We start from the raw sequence: 14,571 nt of genomic DNA, 5'->3' as shown, positions 1-14,571 counted from the left end.
GGAAGCAATGACTGAGCCACATTTCTTCTCAGGTATTTGCAAAACAAAAAGAAAACCAAGTGAAATTCAATCACGTAATATAACAAGAGTGACCTTGAGGAAAAACTTTGCTCCTGTTCTCAGTGTTGTATGATAATCTAATGACCGAATGAATCGCTCACACACATAATGAAAAATCCTTCGGTTGATCGATTAAAATCAAATTGAGTTGACCCTCAGGAGGTCAGGAGACCCAAATGTTGCTGTCCTCTATTTGGTTTGACAGCAGCCGTTGTTCCTGGGGGAGGAAGGGAGGACTTCATCTCCCCTTGTGGCTCACTCGAGGGTGACGGTTTGGAAACATCCACTTTGACCCTTGATGTCGGGGCTCGGGGAGTAGACTGTCATTGCCCACCCCCATCCGTCTTCTTAGAGGCTCGTCTCTGGCTGTTTGACCTTTCAGATGAACTCCGGACACTGTCCATGTCAGTCATGTCTTGGCTGAGAACAGAGCCAGGATCAGGCAAGATCCTGGCTCTGTTCCACTTTTTAGCAGCCTTTAGCCTAAACTGGATGCTTCATTAAAAAAAAAAAAAAATGTAGTCAAATTTTGGTAAGATAAGAGTATAGTATGATTTTTTTTTCTCCTTCAAACATGCCTTAAAGCAGCAGTCCCCAACCTTTTTTGCGCCACGGACCGGTTTATGCCCGACATTATTTTCACGGACCGGCCTTAAGGTGTCACGGATAAATACAACAAAATAAAACTAGTATCGGTACCGAAAAAAAGAAGATTTATTCATAACACACCTGAAAAGACCCAGGAAAACAGAGTTAACGATAAAAACGATAACAAAAATAACGCTGAAAACCAATAAAAACCCTGAAAACCATACATTTCACACCTGAGCCTCAACTCTCGCGGCCCGGTACCAAACGACTCACGGACCGGTACCGGTCCGAGGCCCGGGGGTTGGGGACCGCTGCCTTAAAGTATAGGGACACAGTATATAATATAGGTCCATAACCTGCATACTCTATCTACCTACAAACTACATATAACATCTTAAAGGTTTCTTTTATTTCAGGACAAACACTATCATTTGAAATGTGGGACAAAACTTTCTAAATATCTTGATTTTTTTTACTGAACAAAGGCAACAGCTACCAGAGCACCATATATTTCAGACCCATAGTGACCTCCGAAGTCTAACCAAAGTACAGCAGTTGCAGAGGAAGATGCATTTTGATGCCTTATTTGTAGAGCTTTCTTTAGCACATTTAAGCTTGCAGTTCAGCTGTTTTGCAAAAGTCAGTTTTTACCCTATGTCCTTTGCAATGCTTGAGAAATATGTTTAAGAATTAGAAATACTGACCATTTCAAAGACTTATTGAATCATTTGAGGTCATGGAAATTTTAAATTAAGCTTAATGAAGATGGATTATTCTCAGTGGTGTCTACTCACCTGCAATCTAATTTCACATTTTAATTTGTATTATTGATCATAGCACGTGTCACATGTTTCAGCCAATTTAACAGACACCCTGTTTTATTCTTTACTGTGATCCATTTTCAAACAAAGAAAATTGGGTGAAAATGTGGCACAAAATACTCGCACAGCCATTATAATGCAAAGCATGTTTATTTTACAGTTACTGCTGTCTAATAAAAAGGCCTGGAAAGAGAGTATGTGCTTATAATCATTTCAGTATAAACAAAATGAAGCGATACTGATATTTACATGTGGGAGGTTCAGCAAAAACTTCCAACAGGTGATGGGTAATGTCCACCATCTAGAGGCAACTCTGGGAACTGCACCACACCAATAATAGGGTTTTATGCTTTAAACTACAGTGACCATAATCGTGCAGTCAGTAATGCTGGGTTGTTGTTGTTTTGTTTTTTTTAAAGAGTTGGGATTTCAATGTTTGCAAATCCTTTTGCCTCCCAACATAGCTTTCATTTGAGCCAATTCATCTTTTTATTTTTTTGCCCATATTGGGACATTAAAGTCTGCAGAAACAGAACAGATTTGTACAGTGAGAACTGTTTGTGTGTACAGCAAAAAGCAAAACAGCACATCTTTCAAACACCAGAAGAAACAGACTAAGACTCTGTACATTATACTTATTCTTTGATTTGTAAAAGAATTTAAGTTTTTAGTTTTTCCCCTCTATACTGTACAACAGAGTTTAATTACAAACAACTAGAATCAAAATGTGATCCTGGACTCATTCCTGGTCTCAACATAATAACACTTCATGAATCTCTCTGACAGTCTTTGTCAGCAGGTTCTTGGCGGGAGTGAACGAAGCCACAATGTCTTCAATCTGTTGAATCCTAGCAATACACAAAAATGTAAAAATTTAATGTTATACTTGAAGATAATATATTATTCCTTTGACACGGTTACCTTCAATAGTAATATGCTCCGTAAAACAACGTAATTTCTGTCAGTATTCATTAAATAAACAATAGGTTTTTTAAATCTAAATTTCTTGATTTATATTAAAATTTTACTTACGTTGTGCTTCCAATTAAGTTTTTAAAGCTCTCTACTTGCAGGACACAGAAGTGGTTGATGAGAGAGATGCCAAAGACTACCTCAAATTTGGAAAATTTCTTCAGAGTGCTGAAGACAATGCGCACTCTGGAAGAATAATTGAATGTTATACACCTCAGTATTGCAAAATGCAAAACTGCATGCAGATGTGAATGATTTTTTTGGATCAAAAAGTGGAATATTTGTTATTTCTGTGAAGCACTGTAGTTCTTACTTGGTGTCCATGCAGCTGATGTCGAGTATATCCAGCCGTAGCCCTCCCCACAGTTTCAGGAGACGCAGTTCCTCTCCCAGAAGACGACAGCGACTCACCACCAGGCTGACATCATGGAGCAGCTGGGAACAACAGCAGGCAAAATACGTTACCACAGACTGTATAAACAATAAACATACATCTTCTGGGTCTCATCACTTAAGCTAAAACAGAGTAATTTAAACTGGCATTTGTTTTAATGGCCACCAGGGGGCGATCACTGCAGATGCAACAAAAGTATGCGAGAAACAGCCCACAGGCCTGATCTAATTAAACACAGGCACTTTTCTCTAGTGCTTTATCACACGCATTCACATTGGGAGCAACTCGGGGTTAAGTATCTGACCTATTTTACATGAGCCTGTTTCTGTCCTTTGTATGCATCTGGTGTTTATTTACACTTACCTTTGGTACTTGTCTTCTTGTTGGGTATTTCTTTACCCAGCAACTTTCACCTTCAATGTACTCGGAGACCAATTTGTGAACAAGGCGTGCATGGCACTGCGACTTCTCATCTGGTAGGAAACATAATTGCTTTCAGTACATATTCTTCATAGTAAGTGCAATTAAAGGTAGCCAAAGGCCATTAATTTAGCATGGCAGGTAGGATGAAAAGAATAACCATCTAATAACCATCCATCACAGAATGCTTCTTGTACTTATTTTCTTACCATCGAGTTCCAGTTTAAAAGTGATGTGTGTTATTTTCTGCTCAGTGTCGGCATCATTACCTTCAAAAGCAGAAAAACAAAGTTATTAGAGTGTGCCTTAAAAAAAAAAAAAAACCCAAACCAACAAAATTAAGCAAAATCTAAATTTTAATATTGTTCAAGGTTTGCGCAAACACTACTGACTGAGGTGCAACCATGAGTACAAGATATTCACAACTGTTAGAAACTGCTTTAAACTGTATGAGAAAACATGAAAAAAAGAAATACCATTGGCCTTTTCAAACACCAGCTGCAGATGCATGGTCTCATGGAGGAAAGTGAAGACTCTGCAGTTGTCCCTCATTTCTCTGAGCTTCCATTCATTCATCCTGATGTAAACAATGTACAAAACCAGTTTTGCGTTATCATATTTGTTTACAGGACTGGTCTAAAGCTGTAAAAAATGTTCCTGGTACTGACATATCCAGAAGGCCCATATGAATCTCCAGGTTCCTCGTTTCAGCTCGAAGCCTTTTGACTTTACTTGAATTCTGCTTCTTCTGCATCTCTAGTTCAGGTATTTGTCTTTAGCAGGAACAAAGAAAACAAAGAAGAAATAAACGAGACCGCTCAAAACTGGTAATTCTCAACATTCACTGCATAATTCAACGAAGAAGAAGAAAAAAGGATAGTTAATTTTAACCGACCTCTCATTATCAGCCGTCGTCTCAGTGACTCTCTTCATTTCTGTTAAACAAAATGAACCAGTAAAGGCACTTAGGACTTATTCAATTAAACTGACGTAAAATAAAAAACAAATAGATGAAACTGTATTAAGTTACCTTCCTGCAGCGACTTCAGACTTGGTTTGTCTTCAAACCCTTTTTCTTCAACTGCAGCAAATTCTAAATGAAGGAGAATATGTTAGGCTAAAGCAACACATCCAACCTACTTGTGCCCCCAGAGAAGGGTTTGCTAACAGGTCATCATCTTCCATCAAAACTACTGACAACTTTGGAAATGTGCCAGCAACAAAAGCAATCACATAGAGATTTGCGGTGCAGCACCATCTTTGCGATCGATTTCATCTAGCAACAGCCAAACGATAGAGAAATACATATGTTAGTGACTGAAACATTAGTTAATATCTACAAAACGAGCAAACTCTGTGGTATATCACAAACAGGAAAGTCATGTTTTCAAAGTAGCTATACCTGTTTCTAATTCACAAATACAGTCATCCAGAGTTTTTATCATCTCATCTGCTTCCTGAATTCTTCCTCTTAACTTCTGTTGCTCCTCCTGGAAACAAAACCAAAACAAAAAACAAACCCCAAAACAAAACAATGTCAATTTCATTTTGCATTCAAAGAAGTCCCCAATTTTGCATTTTAGTGTTTTTTTCTAAATGTGTGGAAGTTCTTACCAGATTCGCCTGCAAAAGATTTGAGTACAGAACCTCCTTCAGTTCATGTGACTGAACTTTGCTTGTTTTTCTGAAGAAGTTATTTCTCTCCTTTAGTTTAGCACCGAAAGATTTCAGCTGTTGATTCAAACAAACGCCGCATTGGGTGAATTGTGGGAACAGATGCCAAATTCATGTCACACACAAGCGCACAGCAAAGGCCAATAGCTAAATAAAGTTAAATAAAATGCATTGCAATTAAAAAAATATACACTGTAAATTACTTAATGTTCATCCTGCCCAAATAAATGTAAACATATCACATAAAAAAAAAAAACTTTGACTAATACCTTTTTATCTGAAGCATATCTCATGTCCTCCCACAAAGATCTATTGACAGTATTAAGAGGTTTGTTTAGATCCTGCATTCGCACCTTCAGCCTAGAAAGAACAAAACAGACATGTTTTTAAACTTCAATTGTAACGTATGAGATTAAACATAAAAAGAATTGTACAATTTCTAATGAGTTATAATTGTGTTTGTAAGCTACACCCAGTTTTTCCTTGTGATTTTGTCAGTTTACAGCGATACAGCGCAATTCATCTAAACCAGTGGTCCCCAACCCCCGGGCCACGGACCGGTACCAGTCCGTGAGTCGTTTAGTACCGGGCTGTGAGTGTTGAGACTCAGGTGTGAATTTTATGGTTTTCAGGGTTTTTAACGTTAATTTTTAAATTGTTTTTATGGTTACACTCAGTTTCTCTGGGTCTTACCCCGTGTGTTATGAATAAATTTTCTTTTTTTGGTACCGGTACTGGTTTTATTTTGTTGTATTTATCCAGGACACCTTAAAGGCCGGTCCGTGAAAATATTGTCAAACATGGTGCAAAAAAGGTTGGGGACCGCTGATCTAAACCACAAGTTTAGATGAATAAATGTATTTAACTACTTAATGTTTTCAGCATATTTCTGTAGGTTTAATCATGTGTACAGTATATGTTATAAAACTTGAAGTGCACATACCCTTCAACCTTTTCGTTGAGGTTAAAGACATCCGTCTCATAAACCATCTGTTTAGGACGACTGATATGTTGGTCTTTCAGTAAATCCATTGGTGAGGCCTCTGTGTCTGACAAAAACTGAAAAAACAACAAAAAGAAGTCACTATAACATAATATTTTTTTTGTGTATATATAATGGGGAAGTAATTTTTAACACAGAAGATTGACCTACTCTGCCAGGAAGGACACTCTCCCGAGGATTATGGATGACAAAGTCAATGCCGAAGAGTTTAAAGAACTCCAAGACCGTTATGGTGCCATCTTTGAGTTTCTGTAATCAAGGCATCGAATGCAGTCAAATATGAGGCAAGTGCACATTTTCAGATTTCAAATAAATCAATTTTTAAAAATAAAACTTCTTACCATCTGCACATCAACAGCACTGTCTTCAAGCTGAGATTCAAACAAGCTGTGTTTAAAAGCTAAAAAACAAAACCAAAAGAAAACAAAGATATTTAATAATAATAGTGTAAAAGGAAACATTATTTCAATCAGGAATACAAGATCTTAATGATGCCCATCAACGTCAAAGATAAGAACTTACTTGACTCAGATGCAGTTTCACATTTGATGCTGGCTGTGTGATTGCTGGAGGAATCTATTGTCTGTGTAGTCGTACGAGCTGTAGTAATATTACTGTCACACTCTATGACCTCTGACTGCAATGCACAAGAAGAAACAAAACACATGGGATAAAAGAAACCATATTAAAGGTAAATTACGTAAAACAGAGAAAGCTGACCTACCACTTCAACAGTCACACAGGATGTTTTCATTCTCTTTTGATCCTCCACATTAGTTTTATCTTCTGGCAGAAGTCTCTTTTGTCCATGAACAGGGCTAATGACATCTTCTTCAAACACAGTGTTCTCTAAAGGCTCGACCATGTTGAACTCTTGACTTTTCTGAGGACTCCTAGTGTCCAGTGCTTCTGACATATCTTCATAACTACCCAGCTCTTCATCATAAATATCACTAACATCATCATCAAAGTTGTTCAGCTCCTTGGCAACGTTGACGGTGATCGTCTTTGTATGGTCTCCTGAAGATTTCACTCTCTTTGACTCATCAGGTTTGCATTTTTGGGGCAGTTTCGGCTTAAAGCCTCCCAGTGAGATTCTTGACATAAGCTGTTTGGTCTTTGAGCTGAAAGGAGTTGTAGTAATAGCATCACTGGGATGCTCTGCTTCTATAAAACACTGAGCTCGTGCATTGTCTTCAGTGTTTACCAATTCCATTTCAGCTTCTGCCATAGTGACAGGTAACGTTTTATCTTTTGAGTTTTTCCCCAGGTCTTGTTCCAAATGATGCAAAGGTGCAGTGCAGTTATCAGTTACGACTACACTGGGAGCTGCACTTATCATGTGACTCAAACGCCTTACTTTTGACTGAATATCAGCTAAACTGATTCGTCTAGACTTTCGTGAGCACAATGCATCCACATCCTTTCCAGGAACCTTGGGTGAACTTTCCATATCCTGTGATATCAGACAAGCTGTAGTTCTTGGTTCAGGTTCTTCTGTGTTCTCCCTTTCATTTGAGTTAAGAGAATCTGGCACATTCATAATTTCCTGGTCATCAGGATTGGATAACCCCAAATCACCACTCCTCTGTGATGCAATCCCAGTTTGCCGCAAATGGTCTGAATTGTGATCTTGTGTGGAGGACAGGCGCTGAAGGGGGTCATCTGTGCACGTCTGACCCAAAATGCATCCTGTTTGAGCTTCAGTCATATCCATGCTCAAATTGATTTCTGTACAGTCCATCATGGTTGTACTTACTGGCTTCTTTATGAAAGATGAAACCAAACCTGGAGCTTCACTTTCAGTATTCATAGCAGGTTTCTGTGTTTTAAGCTGTATCAGTATGTCCCTTGGGTCAGTAGCTTTTTGAGGGGATGGTATATCATTGTCCTGTGATTTAATATCAGTCCATGGGTCACTTGTGTTTGACAAGTTTTTAAATTCTTGATATAAATCATGTGCTGATGAAGATATGTTTCCACGCAGACCACAGGCTTCACTATTTGATTTCTCTACTTTAAAAGAAAAACCCTGGATTTCCTGGATGGGCAGAACCTTTTGCAATGGTAGAACCAGGTATGGTGCAGAAACACTTGGAATACTTTCAGTGAGGCACTCTGTCATATCCATTGCTCCATCATTTGCATTGAACCTCCCCGTTTTTTCTTCGGAGGTAGGTGGAAAATCCACATTTTGATGTAACTTCTTGTCAAAATCAGTGGCAATCTTTACAGTGTGACTTCGTGTCATATCCATCGCTGCATCATCTGTACTGAACCTCACAGTTTTTTCTACATTGAGAGGTAAACTGTGATCTGACAGCAACTTTACATCGGTGGCAATGTTCACCGTGTGACTTTGTGTCACCTCCATGGCAGCATCATCTGTACCGAACCTCACAGTTTTTTCTCCAAGAGGAGGTAAAAGGTCTGAATTGTGATCTGACTGCAGGTTAAGGTTGGTGGCAATGTTCACCGTGTGACTTTGTGTCACCTCCATGGCAGCATCATCTGTACCGAACCTCACAGTTTTTTCTCCAAGAGGAGGTAAAAGGTCTGAATTGTGATCTGACTGCAGGTTAAGGTTGGTGGCAATGTTCACCGTGTGACTTCGTGTCACCTCCATGGCAGCATCATCTGTACCGAACCTCACAGTTTTTTCTCCAAGAGGAGGTAAAAGGTCTGAATTGTGATCTGACTGCAGGTTTAGGTTGGTGGCAATGTTCACCGTGTGACTTCGTGTCACATCCATGGCAGCATCATCTGTACCGAACCTCACAGTTTTTTCTCCAAGAGGAGGTAAAAGGTCTGAATTGTGATCTGACTGCAGGTTTAGGTTGGTGGCAATGTTCACCGTGTGACTTCGTGTCACCTCCATGGCAGCATCATGTATACTGAACCTCACTGTCTTTTCTCCATTAGCAGGTAAGAGGCCTGTGTCTTGGTGAGACTGCAGTTCTAAATCACTGACAATGTTCACTGTGAGACTTTGTGTAACTTCCATAAGGGCATCATTAACAGGAACCACTGTCTTCTCTTTGCAGTCATTGTCCACATCAAGCTTAACCTGAGAAAGACAGTATAGCAGAGCACATGTGTTCATGAAGATATGTTTCCACACAGACCAGAGGCCTCACTATTTGATTGACTTTTTATGACATCTCAGGTTTGTAGTAAAATTAAAATGTCTTACTGAAACCATATAAACTTGATAAAAATAAAACAAATGCCTTTAATGTAAGCAAATATTGACCAAAATGACCCTGTCTCTTTAAATTTATTTGATCCTTTGTTAAAACAAAGGCATTATTTGGTGCAGCTACCTGAATAAAACTAACCACAAAAAGATCAAGACATGTTTATGCTCACCTGCTGTCTTTGCACCTTTGTGTTTCCAGAAGTCTTCAGGAAGTTTTCTTTACCTTAAGGTGGACATGGTAAAACTGAGTGAGAAACAGCTACCTGACCATAACTTCAATATATAATAATTATTAAAACTTAACTGAGGCACTCTGTACATTTTCTATGTAAAAAAAACAAAACAAACAAAAAAGCCCAATAACTTTGCCGTTTTCATACCTTTACAGCTTGATAATCCAGTTGCTTTACTGTTCTGCCAGTCAGCTTTTCTGACATTACCACTTTGGGCGTGTATGCTTTGCGTGGGAAAATGATCCTGAAGACGGGCATCTGTAGCTGTGCCTGCATCCCCTTCCAAAATGTAGCCAGTTTGAGCTTCAGTCATGTCCATGCTTATGTCTGCTTTGGGACATACTGCATTTCCATTAGAATTCATTTTAGTAATCATAGGATTAATGCTGGAGGAAGCTGTAAGGTTTTTTGACCCTGGATCCAAACTATGTGCTGACAAAGATGTGTTCCTAGGCAGATCACATATTTGACGGTCTTGTTTCTTCTCAGAATTTACTGAATTGGATGCTGAATTACTGGCAGTGTTGGTAGTGAGGCCATAATTCTTATCCATAATACCGTCATCTGGAGTGAATCTTAAAGTTTTCTCTTTAGCAGGTAAAAAGTCAAAATTTTGGTCAGACTGTACTTGCAACTGGTGGATATTTACAGTGTGACTTCGTGTCACATCCATACAGGCATCATCTGCAGAAAATCTCACTGTTTTCTCGCTGTAGTTGTTCTCAATGTCAGGTTTGTTCTGTGGATGGGAAAGGAAATACTTTGAGTATACAGCAAAATATCAACCTTGATTTGGCAATATGTTCTATCTTCCAGACCAGCTAGAACAAGTATTGCGTTGAAAAATAAAAGGGGAAAATATTTAATCTCACCTGATTTTTTAGTGCCTTTGAAGATGAAGCTTCAATGCCTAAATGTGGAAATGGGTAATAAATAAATAGATTAGCTAAAGAAACCAGAACACTGCAAAACTAGTGAAATCATTAATTAATTGGTTGAAAATAAATAAATAAATAAATAAATAAATAAATAAATAAATAAATAAATAAATAAATAAATAAATAAATGAGAATCTGTTTTGGAAAATAAATTTCAGGAAATTAAATACAAAAGCATTCACATGACCTGAAACGAAGATTTAAAGTTTCTGTCATTTCCTTTTTTTATTCTTAAGCTCTGGTAGAGTAACTTTGTATGGATTACAGTTCAGTTTTGCTTTTCCCCCCTCTCTTACAATAGGTCTTGGTTCAGCAATTAAATTCATCTACTGTCTGAAATTGTGTTTAAGCTCCTCCTCACTTTAGATTACCCTTTTCCCCCCTCTCAGAAACAACAGGGTTCGAACAGCACCTTACCTTTATGGTTAGATGATTTGAGTGCTTCACTTATCCGCTGTCCTGAAGTACCATCTGCTTTCTTGAGACAGTGGGTGTACATGTCTTGTGGTGGAAAAAGAAACTGAAAAGGATCGTCCTGCACACCTTCCAAAACGTGGCCAGTTTGAGCTTCTGTCATATCCATGCTTAGTTCAGGACAGATGATAACGGCTTTAAAAGGCTCTCTAACATTTTGAGTGGTATTTAGTGGCAAGTTTTCTTTATCAATATCTGCTGATTTTTCCTCTGGAACCAAGGGACCACAGGCGATGTTTACTGTGTGACACCCAGTCATGTCCATAAACTCGTCATCTGCAGCAAACACTACTGTCTTCTCTCTGCATTCGTTTTTCGCATCAGAGCTCACCTGAAGAACAGAACACAAACAATTACTACATGCCAACCAAAACTTTACTTTGAAATAACAATTATTAGCATTCAAAGACAACATTTTAAATCTATACTATGTTACGAGCAACTAAAGACAAAACCTCCCATGCATGACTTGCTTATATGTTCTATTTCATCTAAAAGCAAAGTTTAAAAAAAAGAAATGCCAAACTTACCTTATGTCTTTGATGAGGAGCAGGTACGAGAGGATTTATCAAGGACACTTTATCTGATAATTAAAAGTGAAATGAAATTAAGGCCATTTGAAATTCCATTCAATTAGCATTAAAACTGATGAAGCATAAAATTCATACAATGCATACAGGGATAATTTCCTTGCTCTAGTATTAGACTTTCATAAAGTTGTGAGCCTAGACAACAAGATATTTATGAAAAATGGTCTACATTAAAGGAACCGTGGCAGAACACAAATTTGTCGTCTCTGCTTGGCATCCCATATTTTCTTCTTATCACTTATAAGCTGATGTATAAATGCTGAAGAGTTGTCCTTTAATTTGAGTGACAGACATAAATGTGATACCTTTTGGGTTGGTTAATCCTGATGCTTTACTGCTCTGCTGCCGTTTCATCTGTGAGTGGGTGTACATGTCTTGAGTAGGAAAAAGACACTGGAAAGGATTATCGTCATCATCACAGACTCCCAGGATGCGACCTGTCTGGGCTTCAGTCATATCCATGCTCACATCATCTTCTGGACAGAGTGCACTCCTGTAGGAGGATTCTCCAGTTTTCCTGGTGTTATGTGGTGTCTTCTCCATCACAGCAGAAACGGACACTGGAACTTGATTTTCTTTATCCAAATTAGGCCTTTGTGTTTTAATCTGGACCAGGGAGCCTTTTGTTTCTTCAGAGGATGCTTCAGCAGGAAGAGTCATCGTTATGTTTACAGCATTAGTGCTCTGGCCACTTGGTTTAGACAGACTTGCAAGGAAGTTTTCAAATCCAGGATCCAAACATGACAATGATGTGCTTACATCGACATTTCTGCCTGTGGATAGTGGTGGGACTGTGGCTTTATCATTTATCATGCGATTTTCTCCAAGAACTGGGAAAATGTCATACTTGTGAAGGGGTATATCTTCAGGTATGTCTGCAGCAATATTTATAGTGTGGCTTTGGGTCATGTCCATGGCTGCATCTTCTGTGGAAAACATCATTGTTTTTTCCCCAAAGTCATCTCCAGTGGCCTAATAAAGGTAAACAACCTTTGGTCAGTTAATGGGAACAACAAATGTTAAGTTAAAATACTTCTGCTATTATTAAGCATTATAATAATGTAATAAATGCAAATATCGACTTCAAATTTACCTTATCCTTTTGTTGGGAAACATGTAGAGGAGCATTCAAAAGAGTTTCCATACCTACATTTGGAGACCTGAATTTAGTAACAGCAATCTCTATAACTATCTAACAGATAATGTGGACAGTACATTGAAAACAATGATCCTACCAATTATTTCACTCCCATCTTCAGTGACTCCCTCTTGCACCCTTGTACAAAAAAATCCAAAGCATTTATGTGAGAGATTTATTTGACTCTTTGTGATAAGACTTGAAATTCACATGACAGGCTGGACCTTAATAGCTCATTTCACCTTACCTATTTTGTGTGGTCGTTGCTCCTGCTGTAGAATAACATACAATATAATTATAAAAATTACAAAAAGTTTTAAAAATTACATTCTTATACATAATACTACATTACATACTTGCTGTTATTATTTCTTGCAAAGGGCTTCGGACAGGGGAGGCATTTTTGACATCCCTATAAAGAGAGAAGCGCTGATTAGGTCAACTTGTGGTTAGGTACTTTTTGTAAAAGGAGCATTTCTTCGTGTCTCACTTAGAAAACAGAAGGACGTCATTAGCAGGGGCAAAACTGACTCGTCTTGAATTCCTCTTTTCCACTGGTTTGACACGTTCCACCTAAGAGGAAAAAGGCTAAATTATATCACCACTTTTTAATTTTTAAACCTTAAGGGTGTCTACTGCCACAGGCAGTTGGAAATCTTATATCAGACTCTCTGTTTACCACATTTTCTTGCTGATCTTGGTCAGGGAACCTGGCTGATTTCCGTGGTGCTTTTAAAATCTGAAAATTACAAGGTGCAAACAGTTTAGTTCATTTGTACAGAAATAAATAAAATCACACCTCTGATTAAGATACTTACCGAGGAAAGGCGGCGCCTTGAAAATCCACTGCCTTCACTGTAACACAAAGCATGAACAATAAAACTATTACATAAATATCACAATACATTTGTTAACATAAGGTGTAAAGTAGGAATGCCTCGATATCAATGTCCTTTTTATTTAATACAGTAATTTCGCACTCACTTATTTTTTGGAGGATCCAGAGGCTCCATCGTCAACTGTACGAATATAAAATAATGCTTTATATAGAAATCATTGTTTCTGCAGTGTCTTCCTGAAGCCCAAAATGTTGCTTAAGAAGCATTTTTAATTTGTCCTGGGTATTTGGGATTAGCAGACATGATAAGTGTAAAAATGAAGCATTATCTTTGGACACAAAAACAATTGTTTCTAAAGTAGTGGCAATGGTTTTATTTGACAATAATTACAATAAATTCACCACTGTTTAACAAAGTTTAAAAGACTTTATTAAGCAGAATGAAATGCTGGGGTAAGACCTTATGAGCTGTACATGAACAAATGCCAACAAACAGTTATTGCTGCTAAGGTGGTTCTGGAAGCTCCTGAATCTCGGTGTGTAGTTGCACAGAGTCCTGTGCAAACTTTCTTTTTCACATGACCGTAAGTTACAACCTTGATTTAAAAAAAATTTGAAAACTTAAAGTTACTACGCCACACCTGTCAGGTGTGCAAAAGTACAAAACCACCACTACACTGTCATTCAATTTACCAAGACCTTATGAACAAATGCAGCTCGATAAATACTGCTAACGTAACTTATTTGAAATAATAAACAAAGCTAGGCAGCGTTCTGCATTTCCCCTTGTAAAAATCATATTTTAAATAGACAAACCGATAACCACTAACTCTGACGTTACTATTAGCTTCCCATTCACGTAATCAAACAAGAAAACAACCGAACACCAAAGAAGCATTACGGCGCTTACCTTGCTATTGTTGATTGTGATGTTGCGGCGTTCTAAGACAAATACGTTTTTTATTATTACTTCTTAACTAACTTGAAACCATTTTCAAGTCGTTTATCTTCAACCACATTGCATACGATACGTAACAATTTTGAAGCTAATGTGAACAAGTCTCGATGCTAACGTCTTGAGTTTTGAATTTAGCCGCCTTCACGCGTGCGCACTGAGGTCCGTCTGTAGCTTAATTTTTATTTAGATAACTGGAGTGTAGTTAACAACAGCCTGTCAATTAAAATGTTAAAACTGATAACTCAGTTTAATTTAAAAAAAATCTTTT

General features: G+C 38.0%; 1 protein-coding gene across 1 annotated transcript; it reads right to left on the bottom strand.

Annotated features, from left to right (window-relative positions):
• Positions 1–1,603: 1,603 nt before the first annotated feature.
• On the bottom strand, positions 1,604–14,452 carry knl1 (kinetochore scaffold 1). The gene is made up of 32 exons (XM_080881770.1): positions 14,256–14,452; positions 13,492–13,526; positions 13,326–13,362; positions 13,187–13,246; positions 12,998–13,080; positions 12,864–12,919; positions 12,755–12,779; positions 12,605–12,645; positions 12,463–12,515; positions 11,675–12,341; positions 11,310–11,362; positions 10,723–11,110; positions 10,240–10,277; positions 9,515–10,106; positions 9,305–9,357; positions 6,660–9,002; positions 6,458–6,572; positions 6,277–6,335; positions 6,086–6,184; positions 5,876–5,991; positions 5,202–5,292; positions 4,873–4,989; positions 4,661–4,748; positions 4,289–4,351; positions 4,154–4,193; positions 3,927–4,031; positions 3,735–3,835; positions 3,468–3,527; positions 3,202–3,311; positions 2,758–2,879; positions 2,505–2,630; positions 1,604–2,320 (listed from the first exon to the last, which is right to left on the bottom strand). Exons 2-32 carry the CDS (start codon positions 13,518–13,520, stop codon positions 2,224–2,226), a joined length of 6,027 nt encoding a protein of 2,008 aa, XP_080737896.1. The 5' UTR covers positions 13,521–13,526; positions 14,256–14,452; the 3' UTR covers positions 1,604–2,223.
• Positions 14,453–14,571: the final 119 nt, after the last annotated feature.

This window comes from Rhamphochromis sp. 'chilingali' (assembly GCF_963969265.1).
Source record: "Rhamphochromis sp. 'chilingali' genome assembly, chromosome: 5".
Classification (NCBI taxonomy): domain Eukaryota; kingdom Metazoa; phylum Chordata; class Actinopteri; order Cichliformes; family Cichlidae; genus Rhamphochromis; species Rhamphochromis sp. 'chilingali'.
This window is presented reverse-complemented; position numbering and strand designations above follow the sequence as displayed.